Below are 23,460 nucleotides of genomic sequence, written 5' to 3'. Positions count from 1 at the left end.
TTCTTTTCATTTTGAAAATGCCAATGAACTTTTGTAACATGGTGGGCCAAATTCCCAGACACATCTTGTCCTAGATTTAAAACATTAAAGAAGAATCACTACGTTTAGCACAGGACATTGGCTAATTTGCACCTGGGACGACGAAAGTTTCCCTGGTCATACGATGCGTTTGGAAATTCATCCCCAATTCCTCTTCAGCACAGATCAAATGACAGACTATGAATTTAGATCTTTAGGTGTATTGAAATTCAAGAGATCATTCAGATGTCTTGAAGACCATTTTAAAGCGCCTAAAGCAATCTCACCCGAGCACTTTCATCACCTGCCCATTGATATTTGGACCTATTCAAAGTAAGCAAAAAGAATTGCCAAGATGTACTTGTACAAATGTGTACAGGCTGTGCACATGCCATATCAACCTGCGCAACATCCGAAAATGACTTTGAGGCGCCTCTGGCAAAGCAAGCACATCTGCACAGGCATCTCTATGATTCCTCCATGCAGAACAATGCATATCTTTTTTCAATGACTTATCTAAAGGAGACGAAAATATGACTTTTTCCATGTTTAAGTGCTATAATTGGGTCCCCAGTACTTCCATCAACCTAGAAATGTTAAAAAGAACAACCTAGTAACTTAGTTTTGGTAAACCATTCTCTGCAAACATTTGAAAAAATAGGTTATTGAAATTTGGCTCCCCCTGTGATGTCAGAAGGGGGTAATACCACCCCTTAATCTGCATTATCCAACCACCACACCACGAGATCAGCTTATTTGCATTTAAAAAAAACTCCCACCTACAAAGTGGCAATTTTAACATGCTATAATAAATTATCTATATGGTATTTTGAGCTAGAACTTCACATACACTCTGGGGGCACCAATGACTTATTTGACATCTTAAAGAGCACCAATGGTCTGATTAACGTTTTTACATTTCCTTTGGTGTGTTGCTGTGTATAAGTACATGTTAATGATATGCAAAAGGTACAAACCCCAAAGTAAACGATAACGTGAGTTATTGTCTCCAACATAAATCTCTTTTCTTCGACTACAACAGACACACGGATTGTAGGCAACAGTTTACTTCCTGGGATTGGTGATGTAGTAAAGACCGACATTATCATAATTCCTCCCACTAACTCCTGTTAGCAACCGAATCTTTCAAACATGGTAAGGAGTGTCACGTTTCCGGCTGACGTCTTCAGGCCAATCACAATGTACAGATTAGCTGGCCAATCAGGGACACAGTGCTTTTCAAATCCATGCATTTCAGGGACAGAGAGTGAAATCTGGAACTGCAAAAATGTACGGTATGTAGAAAATAATGTGTTTTTTTAAACCATTACCAAAACTATTGCCTTATATTATACTGTTGAATAAAGAATAAAACCCCAAAGTAAAATGTTTTTGTTTAATACAAACCTAAATTCCTTAAAGCCTTGTACGATAAAATTTTTTTGTTATAAAATATCCAAAAACCACTTGCACAACGGGATATATTTCATGCAGTCGTAATCTCAAGAATTTGTAAAACCAGAGAAATTCCTATTTTAAATAATGGCTTGTCCCTTGTCATTGTCACCTATCAATGAAATAATATCTCTGCTATCCTTGAATATCCGCTTTTAGAAACTATGGCAACAAATGTGTGGACAAATGTGGAGGTGGTGGTTATACAACGGAACCTGAAGTGTTTAAATGCAAACACCTTGTTTGGGAAGGCGTGCGGTCAGTCAGTCAGCAGAGGCCATGTGAACGTATAAATTACCCTTAAAGGGGTCTAATGATTTTATTGTCACATGACAACAAAATGGCTCCCTGCATGTTGCTTAGCCACACTGACTTCGGCAGACAAAGGTTTGTTATTTTCAAAGATTCATTGTTTCTTTCACAAAACAATCAAAAATCAGCAGATGAAAATATGTTTAATATAGATAAGGTTGTTTTAGACCTAAGTCTTCTGTATTTTTTGTATAATTGTGATGCATTTTTGACTGGCATAATTAGATTTGGAACATAGCATCATATCAGCAAACCTTATACAGTAAATACAATGAGGCAAAATGCACTGTTGAGGGTATTCAGCCCATGTTGATACAAATATACAGAAAATAGAAGTAACAAAATAGGTAGTGACAGTAGCTGACAGACCATCTAAACAGCAAAGTGGACTGGACAGATAATACAGTCCAATACTAATACAGTTCAACAGAGATGTGACCAGCTCAATTACAGGACACACTGTAAACAATAACAGGTGCGAGTAGCATGTCAAAATTGGCATCTATCATAAACAATTCAGCACATTATGTGCTCGGAGAGCCTTTAGCCTCCATTGTATACTACCACTGTGTTGTAAGAATGATGCTATCAGAAAATAGAGCAGCTCCATCCTCACCTCCTACTCTTCCTCTGCCAATTTCCACCTTCAAGTGACTTCTGGCTGTTTCTTGAGTCAGAAGTAACAACATTGTACACGTTTTTTTCACACTCATGAACTTCACACCCATCTGTCTATCTGCTGCATGTGTCTAATGTCAAGATATTGACTAAAAGCATGAGGTATTTCCTAAAAAAGCAAGTGCTGGCAAAATGTGTGTTTACTTTGCAGTTGTTAACACACGCTAGCAGCTGCAAACGCTTTATTTGACCTCAGTATGCTCCGTTTCAAAGCAGTTTGTTTTCCAGAAGACTGTTTCAAATCATCACATCACATTTGGGTGTGAAAACGATGCTGATGAATAACAAGACCATATCAATATGGTGAGCTGCAGACAGCTAGTACAGAGAAACAAGTACGTTTGCCAGTTACAGTATTTAGACTGCCGAACAGCTTGTTGGGACAATGTGGAAGTGTGGTTTGGATGCTGAACATATCTCATGGGGTTTTTTTATTGGCTTGTTCTCCAACGAAGCTCTTGTGAAAGCATTGTTACAGAAGAACACATATGTGTCAAAAAGTCTGAGAAGAATAGTAAAATATCTAACTGGTTCAGTAATTTTACTTTATTGGCAATGAAAAGGTTATTAGTCAGTAATTGAAATGCCTTATGTTTTTTTGTTTACAAATGTCACTTTTAACAAATTTGACTTGCTTTTGCTGTACAAACCTTCTACAAGCTTTTTGGCAAAAAACACTTTAGACAAGACATAGTAAACAGTTACGAAATCACTACAGATGCAAATTATAAAAGTCAGAATTCAAAATGTAAAAATGAAGTAACTAAACCTTAAGGGTGTCACCATTTCGATTTTAAATCGAAATCGATTGAAATTAAGTCACAACTTCTTCCTTTGAATAAAAAAATGGAATCGTCGATGCTGCCACGCTCCCATGTCACGTCCGGTCGGCTTGCCAAGCGGGAAAAAAACACAAGTGTTAAGTGCTATGAGTCAACCTCCTCTAACTTCGCTAGCTACAGCCAGTCAAAAGATAGGGGGCTCTATCTTACACCCGGCGCAATGGAGCGCAATGCGCGACGCAAGTGTCTTTTGCTAGTTTCCACTCTGCGCAATTATCATTTTCACATTTAGCGCCACGTTGTTTAAATAGCAAATGGATTTGCGCCCATGGGCGTTCTGGTCTGAAAACGAGGTGTGTTCAGGCGCGCTGTTGGCGCGTTGCCATTTTGAGACAACTAAAGTAGACTACGCCATTGACTAACAAAAACCTGGTCTAAAGTCTAAAGTCAATGGCGCAATATGTTTTTTGTTATTTAAAGAGCGCATTAGTAATATGCGCCTATAAACAGGACAACAACGCGGGTTTGCGTATCACATACATGAATGCGCAGCAGCACCAAAATGCTTTTAAATATGAAAGATTAAAGGATTGAATGTAAAAGATTATTATTGAGTCTCTTGGACATAAATGAGGACTAATTATGAGACGTTAGAATGCGCAAAGAGCTGCTTCACCTGTAGCCTAGTAAGTAAATAAATGCTTTGCTTTAAACAAATGCATCTGTTTTAAAATATATTTTTTTAAATGCTACCTCACAGATTTATTGTATATGATGACTCTGTACCTGTGGATATAGTGAGATGAGAAACATTTTTGAGTAATGCTTAAAAAACTCTTTGCTTTAAAAAACCCTGTCCAAGTGCTGAAACGTGCAGAGAGCCATTTGTAAAAAAAATGTATCTCCTGTTTGTTACAAATAAAGTATTTTTAGAGTACAAACCTTTTCTTACATACTTGTAAATAATGTTTGATGATATTGGATAGCCATACATTTAAAGCAATTAAAAGCCTGCTTTTTTACTTCCATGACTTAAAGAAAACAGGTTTTAAAGGTTTTAATAAAAAAAAGTGAAAAACAACGCAATTATTTAACATTCATCTTAAACTGGGGATCGTCTTCCTCTGCTTAGTTTTTCAGTTTACAAAGTCTGTCATCTAAATAAGGATTAGACATAGCGCCAGCGCAACTGGCTTTTAAAGGGGATGAGAGCTGAGACTCTCATTGGTTTATTGCACATTACGCCCAAAATACTCCCATTACTCATAAAAAAAATTGGACCAACCCTTTTCGACCATGCGCTCGACGCACAAACCATTTTTCCTGTCGTTAAATTAGCAAAAGTGGATTCGGACACGCACATTTACACGTTGCGCTGTGCGCTTTAGACAATGCGCTTAGATCGTTAAAAAAGGGCCGAGGATGGCAGATGCAGGAGACACCATGTGAGCTGCTCTTTACATGGGAAACAAAAAAAACAGCAAGCGCCTCCCGCCTTCAGCTAAACTCAATCAGAACATAACACGCACGCATGCACAGCAGAACGGCGTCTGTGCCAGGACCAGTCGTTTCTCTGAACTGAGATCTGTTTAAGTTTCACAACAACTTATTTCAGTTGCTTAAGAGTTATGAAAACAGCATTTAAACATGATTTATTGGGGTATAGTCTCACAATCTTGTCTGACGGTAATAAAAGCGCGTTTTTAAGGTGCAAAGTACTGACAGGAAGTTTTGTTTTATCAGATATGTGTGTGTACCATATTTTTCCACTGGCAGCACGACTAACATGGCAGGGCATCTCTGGGTTCAAAGTCAGATGTTATATTATATAAAAGTCTAGTCTGGAAATGGCATAGCATTTTTTTGTGGATTTGGTGAATCATGACACCCCTACAAACCACACATTAGGGGGAGCTGTGATGCATGTGGCTGCCACAATCATGTTGTATTCAGGTCCAAGTACTCACAAGGGACGCATGTTTGAATGTGATCCACTGTCGTTTCCCTATCTCTCTCCAGTCACTCTCCTGTCCTTTCTGATTAAAGGTAAAGGCTTAAAAATGTGTTCAATATGCTAATATATTCTGTAAACCCCCTTTAATCGGGTAAAAACTCTTGACGACAATTGAAATCTGACGTACTGTACACACGCTGTTGTTCATCCAATTTGTCTTCCGTGCACTTAGAAGACTTTGCTTAAAAATCAATGTGGCATTTAACAGATTCTGCCAACAAACCATTTACTCTGAAAATAAAAAGATTTAAAGTGAAAGAATTTGATGACAGAATAATACGTGCCGAGAGTACTCTGTCGATATAATTATCTTCTTTTTTGATAGAGGTTTTGTGGCTTTTGCATCTAAGCTTCAAATGTTTCCATTACACTTTACAGTATATTATGAGCATTTTCTAGTAAAGTATTTGGTATGTCACTTTTGCTATTTACAGCATACTGAAGCTTTTATGTGCTCTCAAACCTGATGATCTTATTCCAGCATGATTTGAAAATTCCTCTTGTGTTCTTCAATGTAAGCAACAACATCTGAACTCTTGTAAAAATGAGTTAAAGAGCACCTATTACATTGCTAAAACAATATTATTTTGTTTAATACAAACCATCGGACAACCTCGTAAGTTGTAATACACATTTCACTATTGAGTCACGTGACATTTATCGACCCGTGCCGTTTATTTCCCCCCTATAGTAAGGTTACCAAATACAAACCGGTAACTCTCTCGATAAATGCACAATCAACATCAGTTATCTTGCAAACAGACAACCGCATAGCACTTGCCCCTCCCACAAGAAACGGATTTTGCCTCTGACGCGCGTCAAATCTACTCCGCTCTACACGCGCGAATGCATTCAAACTGTTCAAGCAGCAAACTAGCCGCGGTAGACACGATTTTGACGCCTGAAACACGGTTGGTGTAAACGCACCATAAGGGGCCAATCACACCAAAAGCGTTTATGGCAGTTGCAGGCGCCTTTTTTGAATGATATTCTATGGGCAGGGAGCGTTTGCGCACTGTTTATGCGCGCCGAGTAAAACAATACATTTGTAATATTTTGAGCTTATTTAGCGACTGTTTAGCAAAACATTGCAAATCAATGGCAACAAAGAGATCAGCATCCGTTAAAATATAGCAGCACATCGACAATGTTGAATCTTATTGGTTCTCTTGTGTCTCGTGACTAGTTGTCATATGTATGTTTTTACATGAGACACTTTTAAATTTGTGTTCAACTGAAGAATTTCATAGACATCTGGGATGGCATGATGTGGAGTAAATTTACATAAGATTCATTTTCACATTATTTATTCCTTTTAACATGGTCAGTGAATAATGAACTACAAAATGTGCAGATTTATAATATTCTCCATTACTGTTTATTATTACCTTTTTATTGTTTCTCATTTTCAAACAATTCTAAAACATGGTCTCATATGATGGTCTCAAACTGGACTTATGTTTACTGTGTACCGGGTAGCATGAATAGTGAGCATTGAGAATATATGTGATGTACATACATCTACTGTAGCATATACATCTGATTAGCTCTATGTTTGGAAAATAGGCTATCAGTGCAAGTCCATCATCCTCAAAGCACTCTCAGATGGATGCATTAGAGCGAGAATACTCTCCACAGACCGAGTGAATCTTCATGGAAAGGGAGAGACTTAAATGAATTATGTGTTAACTGATCAGATGGAATTCTGATCTGTTCCTGGCCATAACATTGTTCAGAGAGTGCAATTCAATTGGGATGAATTAGTTAACCCATTGAGAAACGGTAGCCCGCCTCCACTTATACCCCTTGGCTCGGGCAGATTCCTAACAAATCTGATAAAGCTGTTTTTTTCTACACTACACTCTCAAACACACTTCGTTATTGAATTTTACATCGCAGAGTATTTGAAAACGTACGCTCGGTTGTTTTGAATACGATCGCCTGTTTGCAAGCATTTGGCAAGTGCCTACTTTAGTCCCATCGTGATGTAAAAGATTTCACTGTTGCTCTGTTGTGTTAGTGAGTCAGTCTCAGATCTGTTAGATTATAGATTTCATGCCTAGACGGAGCTCGGAGCGTTGCCAGCCTTCTGGAGCTCATAATATTCCACTACCACCCAACCAGTCACCAGCTCTGGAGAGAAATCCCAAACTCCCACAAGCCATGAACAGATTCCAATGTCCACCTCCCCTCCCTCTGTGCATCAACTGACAGCGAGCAAAAAAAGGGCCAGTGAGTCCATATTAGCCGGTTTTAGTCTTAAAAAATTAAATTCATGTTACGATTTATAACTCTGACTACGCATGATATTATGCACGTATCTGGCAAACGTGAGCGTCTCGATGTGCAGAACACATATTTTGAAAAAGTAACCACACACACGACGGGCTACATACATGTTGTGACGAACTTCGCATCGAGGGCCTTGAAAAAATAAGTCACCGGCTGCCACTGCCATTTATGTAGTTTTCCCAGATTCTTTAAATCTAATTATTTTATCTGTTATTTCTGCAGCCTAATTGGTAGAGTCCAGCAAGTTTGTGGTTTCGATTTCCAGAGAACATATCTTGATAAAAATCTATGAATGTAAGTCACTTTGGATAATAGGTCTGCCAAATGCAAAAATGTACAGTAATGGGCAAAGGTTTAGGCCATCATGGCACCATTTCTCAGTCTCTTCAGTAGAATACAACCAGAAAATACAGGAAATTTGTATGCAGTAACCCTTTAAGAGCATCTGACAAATTTTCTTGTGAATGAGCATTGTGAATTTTTATCAGACTCTTAATGCATTCTGCCAACAAACCAGTATTTCTGAATGACTTGAGGCCGAAGGTGGTGTTTAGAGGCCTTTGCATCTGAGCTCCTCAATTATAAAGTGTCACTTAAAGGGATAGTTCACCCAAAAATGAAAATAATGTCATTAATATTTCACCCTCATTTCGTTCCAAACTTATAAGACCTCCGTTCATCTTCGGAACACAGTTTAAGATGTTTTATATTTAGTCCGAGAGCTTGTTGACCCTTCATTGAAAATCTACTGTATGCACGGTAGTGTCCATGTCCAGAAAGGTAATAAAAACATAATTAAAGTAGTTCATGTGACATCAGTGGGTCAGTTAGAATGTGTTGAAGCATCGAAAATACATTTTGGTCCAAAAATAACAAAAATTACGACTTTATTCCCCATTGTCTTCTCTTCCGCGTCTGTTGTAAAGAGCATCCGCCAGACTAAAGTCACGTGATTGCAGTGACGCGGATGACGTGTTATCCTAAAACATGTTTGTGAAGTTTTTTTTTCAAACTTAGAGTGTGCGTCTCCCTCAGACTGTAAACGAAGCCTGTGCGCACAAAAAAAAACAGCTGGGGCGCACCAGATAACACGTCAGCCGTGTCGTACGTCATCCGTGTCACTGCAGTCACATAACTTTAGTCTCGCGCATGTGCTTCACAACTCGAAAGAGAAGACAATGCTGAATAGAGTCGTAATTTTTCTTTATTTTTTGACCAAAATGTATTTTTGATGTCACTGATGTCACATAGACTACTTTTTATTACCTTTCTGGACATGGACAGTATTCCGTTACTAGATTTTCAATGGAGGGTCAGAAAGCTCTCTGACTAAATATAAAACATCTTAAACTGTGTTCCGAAGATGAACGGAGGTCTTTTGAGTTTGGAGCGACATGAGGGTGAGTCATTAATGACATTATTTTCATTTTTTGGAGGAACTATCCCTTTAAGCAATAGCAGGAACCCTGCAGGAATTAAAGGGATACTCCAGCTACATATCGTAATTACCCCATGATTTACTCACCCTCAAGCAATCCGAGATACAAATATCCATAATTTTTTCAGACAAACACCCTTGGGGTGGGTTGCACCTACAAGTATTAAATGAATCAGAGGTCAGAGCTAATCTAGGGTTCGCTGATCACAGTTTAATTTAAATTTGAGTTGCACCACTTAAATTTAAACACAGATTAACAAATCTTGGATTAAAACTTTAACCTGTATTAAAACCTTTAGTTGCAGTTTATTTTGTCCGCCATGATGAATTTGCTGGTGTAATTAAATCAACAGAGCAGTGTGGCAGGAAATATTGTAAAGCTCAGATATTGTGATATAATGATCAAGATGTGACTCGTTTGTCATGAAACGCCGCCGTGTCTGTTTATTCACTGCCCTTTTGTTTCTGACTGGAGTGCGGGACAAAGGAGAAATGCAGTATACAAGCACCGGTAGCGGTGCTATTAATATACTTTTTAAGCAATCAGCCTCTGTCCCGTGTATTTAAAAAGATGTCTTTGTATGTACTGTAGGATAGGGAGGGACTTGATGCTTCAAAGCCAACAAAACATGTTATTGGACCGCCAAACATACTCTATTAAAACGTTATAGTAAATGCATTGAATAGCGCCACCATGTTTACGGGGTGTGTTTCTGATCATTTAGCCACACATTTTATAGTATTTTTTATTTAAACCTCCTCATATGCAAGTGTAAAGTTAATCTAACTGAGATTTTAAAACATAGTTTAAAGTAACAGAGCAACAGGATTAAAGATAATCTAGTTTTACTGTAAAATTTAAACCTGGATTAAAATGACAATTTAAATGTAACCCTGATTGTTCGGTGCAACAGAGTTATTAAATAAGCCTTGATTTAAAACAGATTAACGTCTTATCCTTGTTAGTCCAACCCACCCTTGGAGTTATTTTTAGTAAACTTTATAATGGTACACTGTAAAAAAAATGTGCTGCCTTAAATGTTTTTGTTTAATCAACTTAACAACTATACAAATCATTTCAATTTACTATTATTTATCTTGTAAAATGTAGTTGACATATTTCAAGTTATAACATGTCATTCTCTAGTGAAGATTAATAATATAGTTGAAATGACTTGTAAATCTGAGTTGATTAAACAAAAAAATTTAGGACATCAAATCATTTTTTTACACTTAACCCCCCCCCCAAAAGTGCATACATCCTTCACTGAAGTAATCTACAAGGCTACAAGGGGTTAACCATATTTTCAACTTTTTAAAATATAATAACTAACATCTTAAACTCATGTGTTTCACAAGATTTGTTGCCGTAGGTACATTACGCAGACACTCACGTGAGTCCAAGGTGCCGTCATTAACAGAAGCTAGTTATTATAGTTTAGAAAGTTTGAAATATGGATATTTTTCTTACAAAATTGCATCGATTACCAGTAGAAGACCTTTATTAACCGCTTGGAACCATATGGACTACTTCATGCTACCATTAGATTTGTTGTTTTTGCAATTGTATAGTGATCATATATAATTATTTCTCAGTCTCTATATTAGAATACAACCACAAGGAAATGTGTATGTAGTATTAAAACAGTATAAAAGTATAAGCTGAAGTGTCAAGTATTTAGGGTTAATTCCCCTTTTTCTTGAGCAATAGCAGGCAACTGCAGGATCTCTTAAACCTAAATAAAAACTAATTGAATGACTTTAGGACTTTAATTTCCTCATAAAAGCTCAAGGGGCCCTATTTTAACGATCTGAAACGCAAGTGCAAAGCGCAAGTGACTTTGTGGGCGGATCTTGGGCGCTGTTGCTATTTTCCCGGCGGGAGAAATGACTCTTGCGCGAGGCACAAATCAATAAGGGGTTGGTCTGAAGTAGGTTCATTATTCATAGGTGTGGTTTGGGCGTAACGTCAAATAAACCAATCAGAACGCAACGCTATCCAACATTCCCTTTAAACGCAAGGGCGCAAGTTCCATGGCGGGTTGCTATTATAATGACGGATTTACCAGGCGCACGCCAGGAACGGTTTACAGCCGAAGAGACCAACGTTCTTGTAAGAGCAGTCAAAGACAGAGAAGTTGTTTTGTATGGGGATGGGACTTGGGAGAAACCCGCACAAATCAGCGTCGGTTAAACAGGCGTGAGAGGAAATATAGCCACAATTGTCTCATCAGCTGGCATCTGCTACAATGATATCAGGAGACGGGGGTATCCCAAGCTTGCCAGCATAAATCGGGCACGGCGTGTAACGGGAGGTGGATCTGCCTCTACACATGACCTGACGCCAGCAAAGGATATCGCTGCGTCCACCCTCACCGCTGAAAGGGTTTGGGGGCTTTGAAATCGGAAACGCAAGCAAGGTCCAACCCCAAAGTACACTTACAAATCAAGTTCATATACATTAAGGTTTCTTATGAAAACATTTTAATTATTATTTACATAAAATAAACGTAATACAGCCACACAACAAACTTATGAAAATATTTTAATCGTTATTTGCATGAGAATTTTTTAACGCAGCCACACAATACATAAAAACTCATGTGTTAATATTTTTTATTGTAACAATTTATGATTTGCAAAAATAACTGTTGCATCTGTGTAGATTAGATAAGCAATGCGCGTTGTGCACGCTATACATTATGGTCAAGCATGCGCCCTTAAAATAGCATAATGAACTACGCGCAACGCGCCACTGACTTTAGACTAGTTTTTTTTGGTTAGTAGCGCAATTGTTTTTTGAAACTGCAAAATAGCATAAGAGATGGTTTGCGCCGGAACACGCCTCCTTTTTTGCGCTGAACCGCCCAGGGAGCGCAAGTTCATTCCCTAGTTTGCCGACTTGCGTCTGTGGAGGGAAAAACCCCGCTGTGCGCCGGTGCAAAATACGAAATGATACATGCGTCACTGACAAAGTCAATTGCGCTGGGTGCAAGATAGGGCCCAAGATGTGTTTCATGCCAAGAGAGCTCACACTAAATACTGACTGATGCTTGAAGAAGACATTTAGTTCTGAAAATTGTTTTGTTTTTAATTTTGTGTACATACAGTATTTCCTGTATTTTCTGTTTGCATCTTCAAAAAGAGTGAAAAATAAATATGGATAGACATTAAAACTTTGCTAAAACAACAAAGCTGGTAATGGTGGCCTAAGACTTTTGCACAGTACTGTATATTTCAGTTTCTTAATAAAGAGAGCTATAAAAATAAATATGGACGGTCATTAAAACTTTGCACAAACCTAAGACCTAAGGTGGCCTAAAACTTTTGCACAGTACTGTGAATGTAATGCAATGTGTGTTGATCATCATATCCACAGCTTAAACACTGCTAAAGTGGAGCATAAAGACAATATCAGGTAGAAATTGCTGCATAACCCCAGGCAGTGTACTTTTAGATGACCCTCAAGATACACCATAAAGTTCGCAAATTGTAAAAACTATCCTCAGGGTGGTGACCTATAAAACCTCAAAGACTTCCTGCAGCACTCCGCCCCGTCGATCCATTAAGATGTTTCAGAAAACAGCATCTCCGTCGAAGGAGTAATCTCTAACTAGACTGCATCTGAGATATTTTTCTCTATTTCTGGGTTGCAGCATGTGGCCGCATTTAGAATGTAACCTGGCAACCGTAATCTGCAATATGCGCCGCCCTGCTAGAGAAATGATCTCTCTCAGTTGGAGCGGTGATGCACGACGCTAGAAAGATTCATGTTAGAGCGCCCGTCGTCCCTTTGACACGTGAGAGAAAGCGTACACGGAGGACACCCGATACTGGGTCAGCCTCTCGTATCCAATCCCCCCGCTAAAATTGTTACCTCTGGAGGCGAGATTACAGATGTGAGAGCCAATGGTAGGGGTTTTGGATGGGGTTGGATTGGATGCCAGATGATGATCTAGTTAAACCCTCGCTTGAATGCGAGTAAGTGAGTTTTTATTAAAACCATGCCCCCATTTTAATTGTTTATTGACCTCTGTGGATGGTAGGCTAACAATAGGTCTGTTTACACAACGGTGATTGATGGACATCCATTCGGTTTTTAAAGTATAATGCTGACAATTTAATATACTTGACTTTACATAACATGCTGATGATGATTATTTGCCATTAAGAATGAAAATAAAATTTTCTGTGTGTTTATAGTGTCTCTCTTTCCCTTTCTCACGCTTCGCTCTTTCTCCATTCTTTATTTGTGTGATGACTCATCAAGCCACAGCTTCACCCGAAGGTTTTTGCTGAAATGATATATCAAAAGTATACTCGGCCAGATCTGTCACCGGCACACCAGAAGCTAATATCCTGGCTCCAGATTTAGGTATTATGTCTACACCGCAAAGTAATTTTATGTCGAGTCATCAGATAAGCGGCAAGGTGTCTATGAAAAGTTTACCATATAACAATAAAGCGCCATTATCGCGTCGGAGGAAAATAAACTCGGGCTGATTAGCAATTTTTCAAGGCATCAATATTCACCGTGTGTGTTTTTTTGCGAACAAAAGGGTGTCTCAGAGGTAACACATTTTAGATGAAAGAGTCTCTTTTTCCTTTGCTTCAAATAAATGGACATTTCTTTGAGTATGTAATAGCTTGTGGCACACATTGTGGCTGGTCTGAGATTGTACAACTTGCGCTTCATTGATATTCTGATGATATTTCCAGCCTGTCTGAATAATATGAAAATGCTGTCAGTGAGTAATCATGTTTTATATCAGGACCAAATACAGCAAGTACACACACACACATACAGACACACACTTACACATGTCGTTGTTTCATATGGCAGATCACATAATAATTGCACAACAATAAAAAATAGAAATGGAAGAGAAATAAAATGAATGTATGGAAGGATTGTTGCCGTGTAGTGGTATGGTTTACATATACCCATTGGCATCATTTAAATTTAAAAAAGAATGCATGGGATATTTACTTTATGGTATAAAATTAATTTAAAATGAACTACTGAAGATATTCAAAAGCCTAAAATCTGTTGATTAAAAACATCCAGGCACCTGTTAAGTACCCTTATGCAAAAATGAATCTACTTTAATTTGACACATCTGGGGCAATATGATCTCATGTACAGTATTAATGATCCTGTGAGTTATTGGCTTATTCCTCACGGTCTTTCATAATGGGTTTTGTTTTCTGTCTTGTGCTTGAAATAGCCCTCATAGCACATAATTAATACACGTCTGACTGTGAAGGCGAGCCATATTGTGATGTAGACCTCCGTAATGTGGAGGTGTTAAAAGGAAAAAAGATGAGCCATGATGTTTTCAACGTATAATGAGGCGTTTGTGAAAAAATAGACATCAAATTATGTTTATTTAGGCTCACTTAATTATTCAAAGTAAATGTCTTGACTGAACTTTAAATGTCAAGTTGTCCTGACTTAATATCTGTCATGATTGTTTATGACCTGAATTGATTAAGTACTGTAGCTTAAAAACTTTCGGTAACACTATACTTGAAGGGGTGTTCATAAGGAGATTTTTTGCACATTTATGGCAACTTTCATTAAGTGTCATTTGTTCAATTATGTCATTTTTAAATGACCTTGTTTAAGATGTCTTTGTTATGACAACTTGACGTAAACCAATACATCATAAATCTGTCATAAACATGACATAGCAGAACAATTATCAAACTTAAGAAACTAGCTAGCTTTATGGGTTAAGATTACATTAAACTGTCATTTAAATGTCATTAAGTGTTAATTATATGTCAAATAATTTTAAATACCTTAACAAAATGCAACAGACTCGTCAAAAGATTATACTAAAACTTTATGTATATGCACAATGCATACAGTACTTGTTCTTCCTCACACAAAGGGTTCTGAAATTTTCAGACATAGAAGAAAAAACTAATCAAAAAATTAATCAATTTAATTTAAGGTAATTAACTTTGCAGCGATAGGGACCCAAAGCTGAATGGCTTAACCTATTATTGTACTGTTTTCATTCAATTTTTAGGTCTCCAAATGCAACAAAATATAATTTTATCAATTTTAATTATTATTATTAACGAATGATTGATTTTGTTTGTTAAACACATGGAGGAAACTTAAAAAAACATTATGAACTGAAGAACGATGTTGTTATAAAACTATTCGACAGAGTTTTAACACTTAATGACATTTTAATGACAAATTATATTTATTTATACCACTGTAGTTGAGGTCAAGAAAAATATTCATGACGCAGTTATAAAACAATATGACAGAGTATTAACACTTAATGACAATTTAATGACAAATTCAATTTGTATCACTGGTAAAAAGTGGTCAGTTATGTTGTCTTAATGTCAAGTTGTAATAACAAGTTGTGATGTATTGGTTAATGTCATCTCAAACAATGTCATCTTTGCACTGAAAATGACACAATTGAACGAATGACACTTAATTACAGTTGTCATAAACGTGCATAAAATCTTCAAGTTCATAGCACGTGTCATGTCATGATTATAAATGTGTCATGTCAGTCTTATGAACACCGCTTGAAGTAAACTGTTATGAAACTTTCTTACGTAACCTCTTACACTCTGAGGCTATTTTGGGGATTTCCGCCTGGATTTGGCCTACCCAATTTCAAAAGCTTCCCATACCCACATGCAGAGGTGCACATACAAAAGTTTGGTATTATTTTTCAGGAAACCCTTTGAAATTACATAAAACACTGTTGAAATCGCTCAACATGGTTGTATGTGTTGTCAGTTCTCTAATAAACACAAAAATAAATAGGTGCTTTTTGATGGGTTTTTTCTAATGTATTTAAAAGTGTTGTATTTAAAATTGCCAGCTTACAGAGGAAAAAGGATGTTTTTCTCTATCATAGTCTATGCAAAAGTTATTCTATTCCAACAGAAGGGAGGAATAATACCCTTTTTGTATTCAATTTCTGCCTAAAAATATTTGAAGTGCTCCCATAACCACATACAGTGGAATAAATGCAATGTCTTTATAGAATTTGACAGAAAACCCTTTGAGGTTACACAAAAAGCTGCTGTTTGTGACAAAAATTGTTATTTAGGTTGTTTTTCATATGATGAATGTGGGGATGTCATAAATTGTTTTTGTGTTTTGTAATGGTTTGGTTTGTTTAAATACATGTTTATACTTTCTTTATGTTTGTTTGTTTGTTTAAAAATAAATTTTGGTTACTTTCTGGTCTAAGGGTGCACATTAGATCAAAGAAAGGACACAAAGTTTTCATTTCATTTTATTTTATTTAAAATTTGAATGATGTATTTCTCTTACCTTTTGTTTTTCGGGGTGCATGACTGCAGCATGCTATCCGGGAGTAAAGTTAAAGAGGATGCGCGGCCTTCCTGTTCCTCATTATATGCTATCCTGGGGGAATATGGGTAATGTAGGCGTAGTCCATTCAATATGAGTGAGCAGGGGAGTCATTGGTTTGTGTCTGTTTGGAATACTATTTTTGGAAATGTATTGTGGTTATTTTTGTATTTTGTTTTTATATTTGTTTTGGGGATTGTTTATTGATGTTAAGATTAATTTTGAACTTAAGTGTTAAATGTATATTGCTTATGTATTTATGTACATGATTTTCATTTTCCCTATGTGTGTGTATATTGGTTTAACCCTTAGTTATATAGGGTTCCTTTTCCTTGGTTAAGGGACTTTTTTTGTTTGGTTTGGATGTTGTGCTGAGGTCTCTCCGTGAGGAGGATCCCAGTTAATTTCAGGATTCGAATAAAAATCCTTTTTTGTGATGGCAAGCAGTGTGTCCTGCCTTTTTCTCTGCTCACATCCCCACATAATGGTGGCAGCGGTGGGATGTTTCAGAAGAGGCGCACTGTTTTGTTGAACTTCCAACTGTGATGGCACCAAAACGATCACGAACTGAGACACAAGCATTGGGGGACCCTGAAAATGATAATGGGCCGGATCCCCAAGGAGCTGGTGGAGGTGATGGAAAGCAGATATCTTCAGAGAGTTCTTCTAGAGATATTGCTGAACTGAAAGACATGTTCCAGAGGTTTGTGGTGGACCAGCAAGACAGACAAGTTCGCCAAGAACAAGAAAATGCACGACAAGAAACTAGACTGAAGTCTTTGCAACATCAATTTCGATTACTGCAGGGATATCATGGCTCAGTGGGAAGTCTGCAGCCTGGAGGGAGTGAAGGTCCAGACACTTATGCCAGAAATGCTGATAGAATTCAACATCCAAGTGTTGGTGGTCCAATGAAAGAGCCAAAGATGCAACAGCTTGGTGAGATGGATGACATAGAGCATTATCTGACAACCTTTGAGCGAATCGCTATAGTCTGCAGATGGCCTACAGAGGATTGGGCTATTCGACTAGTTCCTCTACTCACTGGCAAGGCTCGAGCTGCCTATGTGGCCATGGATTTGGAAGAGGCAACTGATTATGAGCAGGTGAAAGAGGCAATATTAAGAAAATACTCTATCAACGCAGAGGTGTATCAACAGCGATTTCGTTCTATGGAAGTGTTGACGGAAGAAACTCCTAAGGAGTTGTATGTTCGGCTGAGAGACTTACTCAACAAGTGGGTGAAACCTGCAGAAAAGACTGTTGATCAGTTTGCAGAGACTATCGTTTTGGAGCAGTTTTTACGAATGTTGTGCCCTGAATTACAAACCTGGATTAAAGAACATGATCCAGGGTCTGTTGAGGAAGCTGGAAAGCTTGCGGAAGTCTTTGTGGCAGCAAGGAAAAGGACTGAGCCTTGGAGTTATGCTCACTGGAAAGCAGTAAGGGATAAACCTTCCTCTCGCAAGACCACCTCACTGCAAGAAGGCGGTAAGGGTATGGGTGAGAGACTCTCTAAACAGACAGAAATGCCTAGTTTTTCTGTTGGGACTATTAGGTGTTATAGTTGTGGCCAGATAGGCCATAAGAAACCAATGTGTCCAAACTTGAATAAGAAACTTTCCAGTGTCTGTTATGTTCCAAAGAATGTGGTACCTGTATCCAGTATTACCTCAATGCCGAATGATGTTACAATTCCTGTAGACATTAATGGTAAAAAGGTGATAGCTTTGGTAGATACAGGATGTACTCAAACTTTAGTAGAAGCTGATCTTGTTTCTGAAAGTTCTATGGAACATAAATGCTCTGTTATGGTAAAATGTATTCATGGTGAAGAACGGTCATATCCTACCACTGAAGTCTATTTGGGGGTTAATGAGCAAACCTTTAAAATGAAAGTGGGGTTAGCATCAAACCTGCCATATCCTGTGATCATTGGGCATGATTATCCTTTGTTAATGGACTTACTGCATCCAAGTAATATGTGTAATGTGGTATTAACCTGTGCAAAGACTAAACAGAGTCAGAATCAGGTGGAGAATGAGACAAACTCCCTGAATTGCCTTCCTTTTTATGATTGTGACATTCCAACTCACCCAGTGAAACCTGTGAAGACTAGAGCAGAGAAGAGGTCAAACAAGTTTCAGGGAACAAAGGTCCAAGTCTCAGATAGGGAGGGTTCAGGAAACCTTAATGTGGAAGGGATAATTCCTGCTGATATGTCTGAGCTACAAAAAGTAGATTCTGAAATTGGACCAATTTATTCTAAAATGGTAGAACAGGCAAAGCAAGGTAGAGATATGGTACTTTTTAAGGGTTCTACTTTTTGCCTGATGAATGAACTTTTATACCGTAAGACTCAAAACAGACAACAAATGGTTCTACCCATGAGTGTACGCAAGGTAGTGTTAAAACTGGGACATTCTATACCCTGGGCAGGTCATTTGGGCCGTCGCAAAATGCACCATCGAATTAGCAGACACTTTTTCTGGCCAGGGATGACCAAAGATATAGCTGAGTTCTGTAAAATGTGTCCCGAGTGTCAATGTACTGCCCTCAGAGGGCCTCCAAAGGCTCCTTTAATGCCTCTCCCCATAATAGACGTGCCCTTTCAAAGGCTAGGCATGGATATTGTAGGCCCTTTAGAGAGGAGCAAAGCAGGCAACAAATACATGCTAGTCATTTGTGACTATGGAAGTCGATACCCTGAGGTCTTCCCTTTAAAAAACATCAAGGCAAAGAGTGTAGCTTTTTGTTTGGTACAATTCTTTTCCAGAGTGGGGTTTCCTCTTGAGATATTGACTGACAGGGGAACAAATTTTACCTCAAAATTATTGCAACAAGCCTATCAGTTGTTGGGTATAACAGGTTTGAAGACCACCCCTTACCATCCTGAAACTGATGGTCTTGTAGAAAGATTCAATCAAACTCTTGTTCAGATGCTTCGCAAATTTGTAAGTGACACAGGGACTGATTGGGATCAATGGCTACCCTATTTACTATTTGCGTATAGAGAAGTCCCACAGGCTTCCACAGGTTTTTCTCCTTTTCAGCTTGTCTATGGCCATGATGTGCGGGGTCCTCTCTCTCTGTTAAAAGAGTCCTGGGAGCAGAGTTTACAGATCCCTAGTCAGGTAAATGTCATTGATTATGTGTTACAGATGAGGGAGAAATTGGAGAAAATTACCAAGTTGGCGGTAGAGCACTTACGAGAGGCACAGGGCAGGCAGAAATCTTGGTATGATGTAAAGGCAAAGCAGCGATCTTTTGAGGTAGGTCAGCAAGTCTTAGTCATGCTTCCCACAGAAGAGAACAAACTGTTGGGAAAATGGCAGGGGCCATTCAAAGTTACCAAGAAATTAGGATCCACAACTTATGAAATTGCTACTCCTGGTAGGTCACGTTCTCATAGAACATTACACATAAATCTGTTGAAGGAATGGTTTCCACAGAAAGAGTCTGCAAACGTGAACTTTGTTCGGTTGGTGAAAGATGAAGATGAGGAAGAACAACAGTATTTGTCTGTTAGTCAGGAAACCACCTCAGTTAATCTTGATCATTTATTAGGGGAGCAGAAAGAACAAATTCAAAAGTTGTGTGACCCAGAACTGTTTAAAACCACCCCTGGTCGTACCACTCTTATTCAACATCAAATTGTGTTGAAATCTAATGCTCAGGTGAAAAGGATGAGTTACCGTATTCCAGAGAAGCTGGTATCTGCATTTACTGAGGAGGTAAGAGTAATGCAAGAAATGGGCATTGTTGAACCTTCTCAAAGTGAATGGTGTAATCCAGTTGTCCTTGTTCCAAAAAAGGACGGTAGCTTACGGTTCTGTATTGATTTTCGGTATTTAAATTCAGTCTCTAAATTTGACTCTTTCCCTATGCCTCGTATTGAAGAGCTGATTGAGAAGTTGGGAAAGGCCAAATATATCAGTACAATTGACTTATGCAAAGGGTACTGGCAGGTGCCTTTGGCCCCTGAGTCTCAAGAACTGACTGCTTTTCGCACCCCTACTAGCCTAATGCATTTCAAAGTTCTCCCTTTTGGGCTACATGGGGCTCCCCCAACTTTTCAGAGGTTAATGAATACTGTTTTACAGGATTTAGGGGAATTCACCGGAGCTTATCTTGATGATGTGGTCATTTTTAGTGATAGCTGGGAGACACATCTTTATCACCTAACAACAGTGTTCCAGCGAATTAAAGATGCTGGTTTGACAATTAATCCTGCTAAGTCTTCATTAGCCAAGAATGAGACTGAGTATCTGGGCTATGTTTTAGGTAATGGTGTTATTAAACCCCAAGTCCAGAAGATACATGCCATCCAGACTTGCTCACTTCCAAGCACAAAAAAACAGGTTAGGTCCTTTTTGGGATTAGCAGGATGGTATAGGAGGTTTATACCTCATTTTGCTACTAGGGCAGCTCCTTTAACAGAGTTGACACGGAAGTCAGGCCCAAACCAAATTCAGTGGACTGAACACTCTAGACAAGCTTTCCAGGATTTGAGAAATGCATTGGTAACTAATCCTGTTTTGTACAGTCCTGATTTTGACAAAACGTTTGTTCTTCAGACAGATGCTTCTGAAGTAGGATTGGGAGCTGTATTAAAGCAAGAGCAGGAAGGGGTGTTACATCCTGTGGCTTACTTGAGTAGAAAACTTTATCCTAGGGAGACAAGATATTCTGTCATTGAGAAAGAGTGTTTGGCAGTGAAATGGGCTCTAGACTCTCTTAAATACTATCTGTTGGGTCGAGATTTTTTAGTTGAGACCGATCATAGAGCCCTTCAATGGATTGACAAAATGAAAGATACAAATGCTTGTGTGACTCGTTGGAGTTTGGCAATGCAACCATTTCATTTCACTGTAAGACATCGCCCAGGGTCAGAAAATGTGATTGCTGACTTTCTCTCTCGCTTACCTTGCGAGAGTTTGGAGGAGGGGGAAGATGTGGGGATGTCATAAATTGTTTTTGTGTTTTGTAATGGTTTGGTTTGTTTAAATACATGTTTATACTTTATGTTTGTCTGTTTGTTTGTTTAAAAATAAATTTTGGTTACTTTCTGGTCTAAGGGTGCACTAGTGATGGGTCGTTCGCGAACGAGCGGCTCTAAGAGCTGATTCTTTGTAGCGAACGAGCAGAGCCGAATCTTCAGACGCATGCAGGGGAGCCGGCTCTTCTAAGGGAGCCGAGCCAGAAGAGCCGAATCTATGAAAAGAGCCGGACTGCCATCACTTAAATGTAGAGCCAGCGCTTGAGCCGAAAGAGCCGAATCAATGGAAAGAGCCGGACTGCCCATCACTAGGGTGCACATTAGATCAAAGAAAGGACACAAAGTTTTCATTTCATTTTATTTTATTTAAAATTTGAATGATGTATTTCTCTTACCTTTTGTTTTTCGGGGTGCATGACTGCAGCATGCTATCCGGGAGTAAAGTTAAAGAGGATGCGCGGCCTTCCTGTTCCTCATTATATGCTATCCTGGGGGATTATGGGTAATGTAGGCATAGTCCATTCAATATGAGTGAGCAGGGGAGTCATTGGTTTGTGTCTGTTTGGAATACTATTTTTGGAAATGTATTGTGGTTATTTTTGTATTTTGTTTTTATATTTGTTTTGGGGATTGTTTATTGATGTTAAGATTAATTTTGAACTTAAGTGTTAAATGTATATTGCTTATGTATTTATGTACATGATTTTCATTTTCCCTATGTGTGTGTATATTGGTTTAACCCTTAGTTATATAGGGTTCCTTTTCCTTGGTTAAGGGAGTTTTTTTGTTTGGTTTGGATGTTGTGCTGAGGTCTCTCCGTGAGGAGGATCCCAGTTAATTTCAGGATTCGAATAAAAATCCTTTTTTGTGATGGCAAGCAGTGTGTCCTGCCTTTTTCTCTGGTCACATCCCCACAATGAAACACCAAATTTTCTTTTTTTATGTTGTTAACACTGTCTTTTTAAAGTGAATAACTCTGGTTCTGTGTACTCTAGCAGACTGCAGACTGCAAACTAGCAGACAGTAAACACCTAAAAAAAGAATGATCTCTTTAGCATGTCGAATTCAAAAGTTACTCTTATTTTACTGAAGGGTGTGAAAAGACATTTTTCATATAAAATATATGTTTTTGTTTTGCACGCAAGGGATTATTCATGCACAAAACCAAAGAAAACGCTGTGAATGGACTCATTGTTTAGAGTAGGACCTAAGATAAAAGATGGTGTAGCATTTGTGGCTATCTGTGCTATCTGAGGCAGTTCACGATTTTTTACCTCATTAGTCATTCGATGATTGTTGAATATGTGATGATAATAGAACAGAAATAACGGCTGAGCCTTATTCCTGAGAGTGAGAGCTTTCATTTGATATAAGACTTGCCTATGTTTGTCATACTTGGAAAATATGAAATATGTTAATATTAAATCATATAAAAAATTGTGGAGGGTGGGTGATAGTGTAAATTAAGTGTAAATAACTTTCTTACACACAAACATATCTCAAAGTTATGCATATCTGCAGAAAGTATAGATTCTAAGCTTCCAAACAGTATCTCATATGTGGTACTGGGTCCATGACAGACCATTAAAAATTAAAGGAGTATTTTATATTAAGTCAAAATAAGATAATTTTGGACCCGGTACAGGGTCCACAGAGTCATACAAAGTTCCATGGAGTGCGATTTGCTGCTTTTATTACGGTAGTTTAAATAGTTTAATATTAAGTGAGACATCTTACGTATGTGGAATGTACAAAATGCAAAATAATGTTTTCACATAAACACTTATTATCAACCAAAAAAACTGGGAGGTACAGTATTTATATCACAGTACATGCTAAGAAGAAGGCCAGTGGGACTCCATATTTCCAGTTTAAGCCTATTTGAACCAAAAGAGCATTAATCTGACTCACCTGCTTTGCTTGTTGGCTGACCTTAAAGGGGACATTTCACAAAACTTTTTAAGATGTTAAATAAATCTTTTGTGTCCCCAGAGAACGTATGTGAAGTTCTAGCTGATAATTTATTATAGCATATTAAAATTGCCACATTGTAGGTGTGAGCAAAAATGTGCAGTTTTTGGGTGTGTCCTTTAAAATGCAAATGAGCTTATT

The 23,460-nt window shown here is 38.1% G+C and overlaps 1 protein-coding gene across 1 annotated transcript; it reads left to right on the top strand.

Moving 5' to 3' along the window:
- Positions 1 to 16,680: 16,680 nt before the first annotated feature.
- LOC141362518 (uncharacterized) lies at positions 16,681 to 21,319 on the top strand. The gene has a single exon (XM_073864717.1). It carries the CDS (start codon positions 16,895 to 16,897, stop codon positions 21,317 to 21,319), a length of 4,425 nt encoding a protein of 1,474 aa, XP_073720818.1. The 5' UTR covers positions 16,681 to 16,894.
- The last annotated feature ends 2,141 nt before the right edge of the window (positions 21,320 to 23,460 follow it).

The sequence above is a fragment of the Misgurnus anguillicaudatus genome, unplaced genomic scaffold (genome assembly GCF_027580225.2).
Source record: "Misgurnus anguillicaudatus unplaced genomic scaffold, ASM2758022v2 HiC_scaffold_28, whole genome shotgun sequence".
Classification (NCBI taxonomy): Eukaryota; Metazoa; Chordata; class Actinopteri; order Cypriniformes; family Cobitidae; genus Misgurnus; species Misgurnus anguillicaudatus.
This window is presented reverse-complemented; position numbering and strand designations above follow the sequence as displayed.

Excerpts from the sequence above, each read along its gene's own strand:
- LOC141362518 (XM_073864717.1), top strand. The coding sequence starts at position 16,895 with ATGGCACCAAAACGATCACGAACTGAGACACAAGCATTGGGGGACCCT.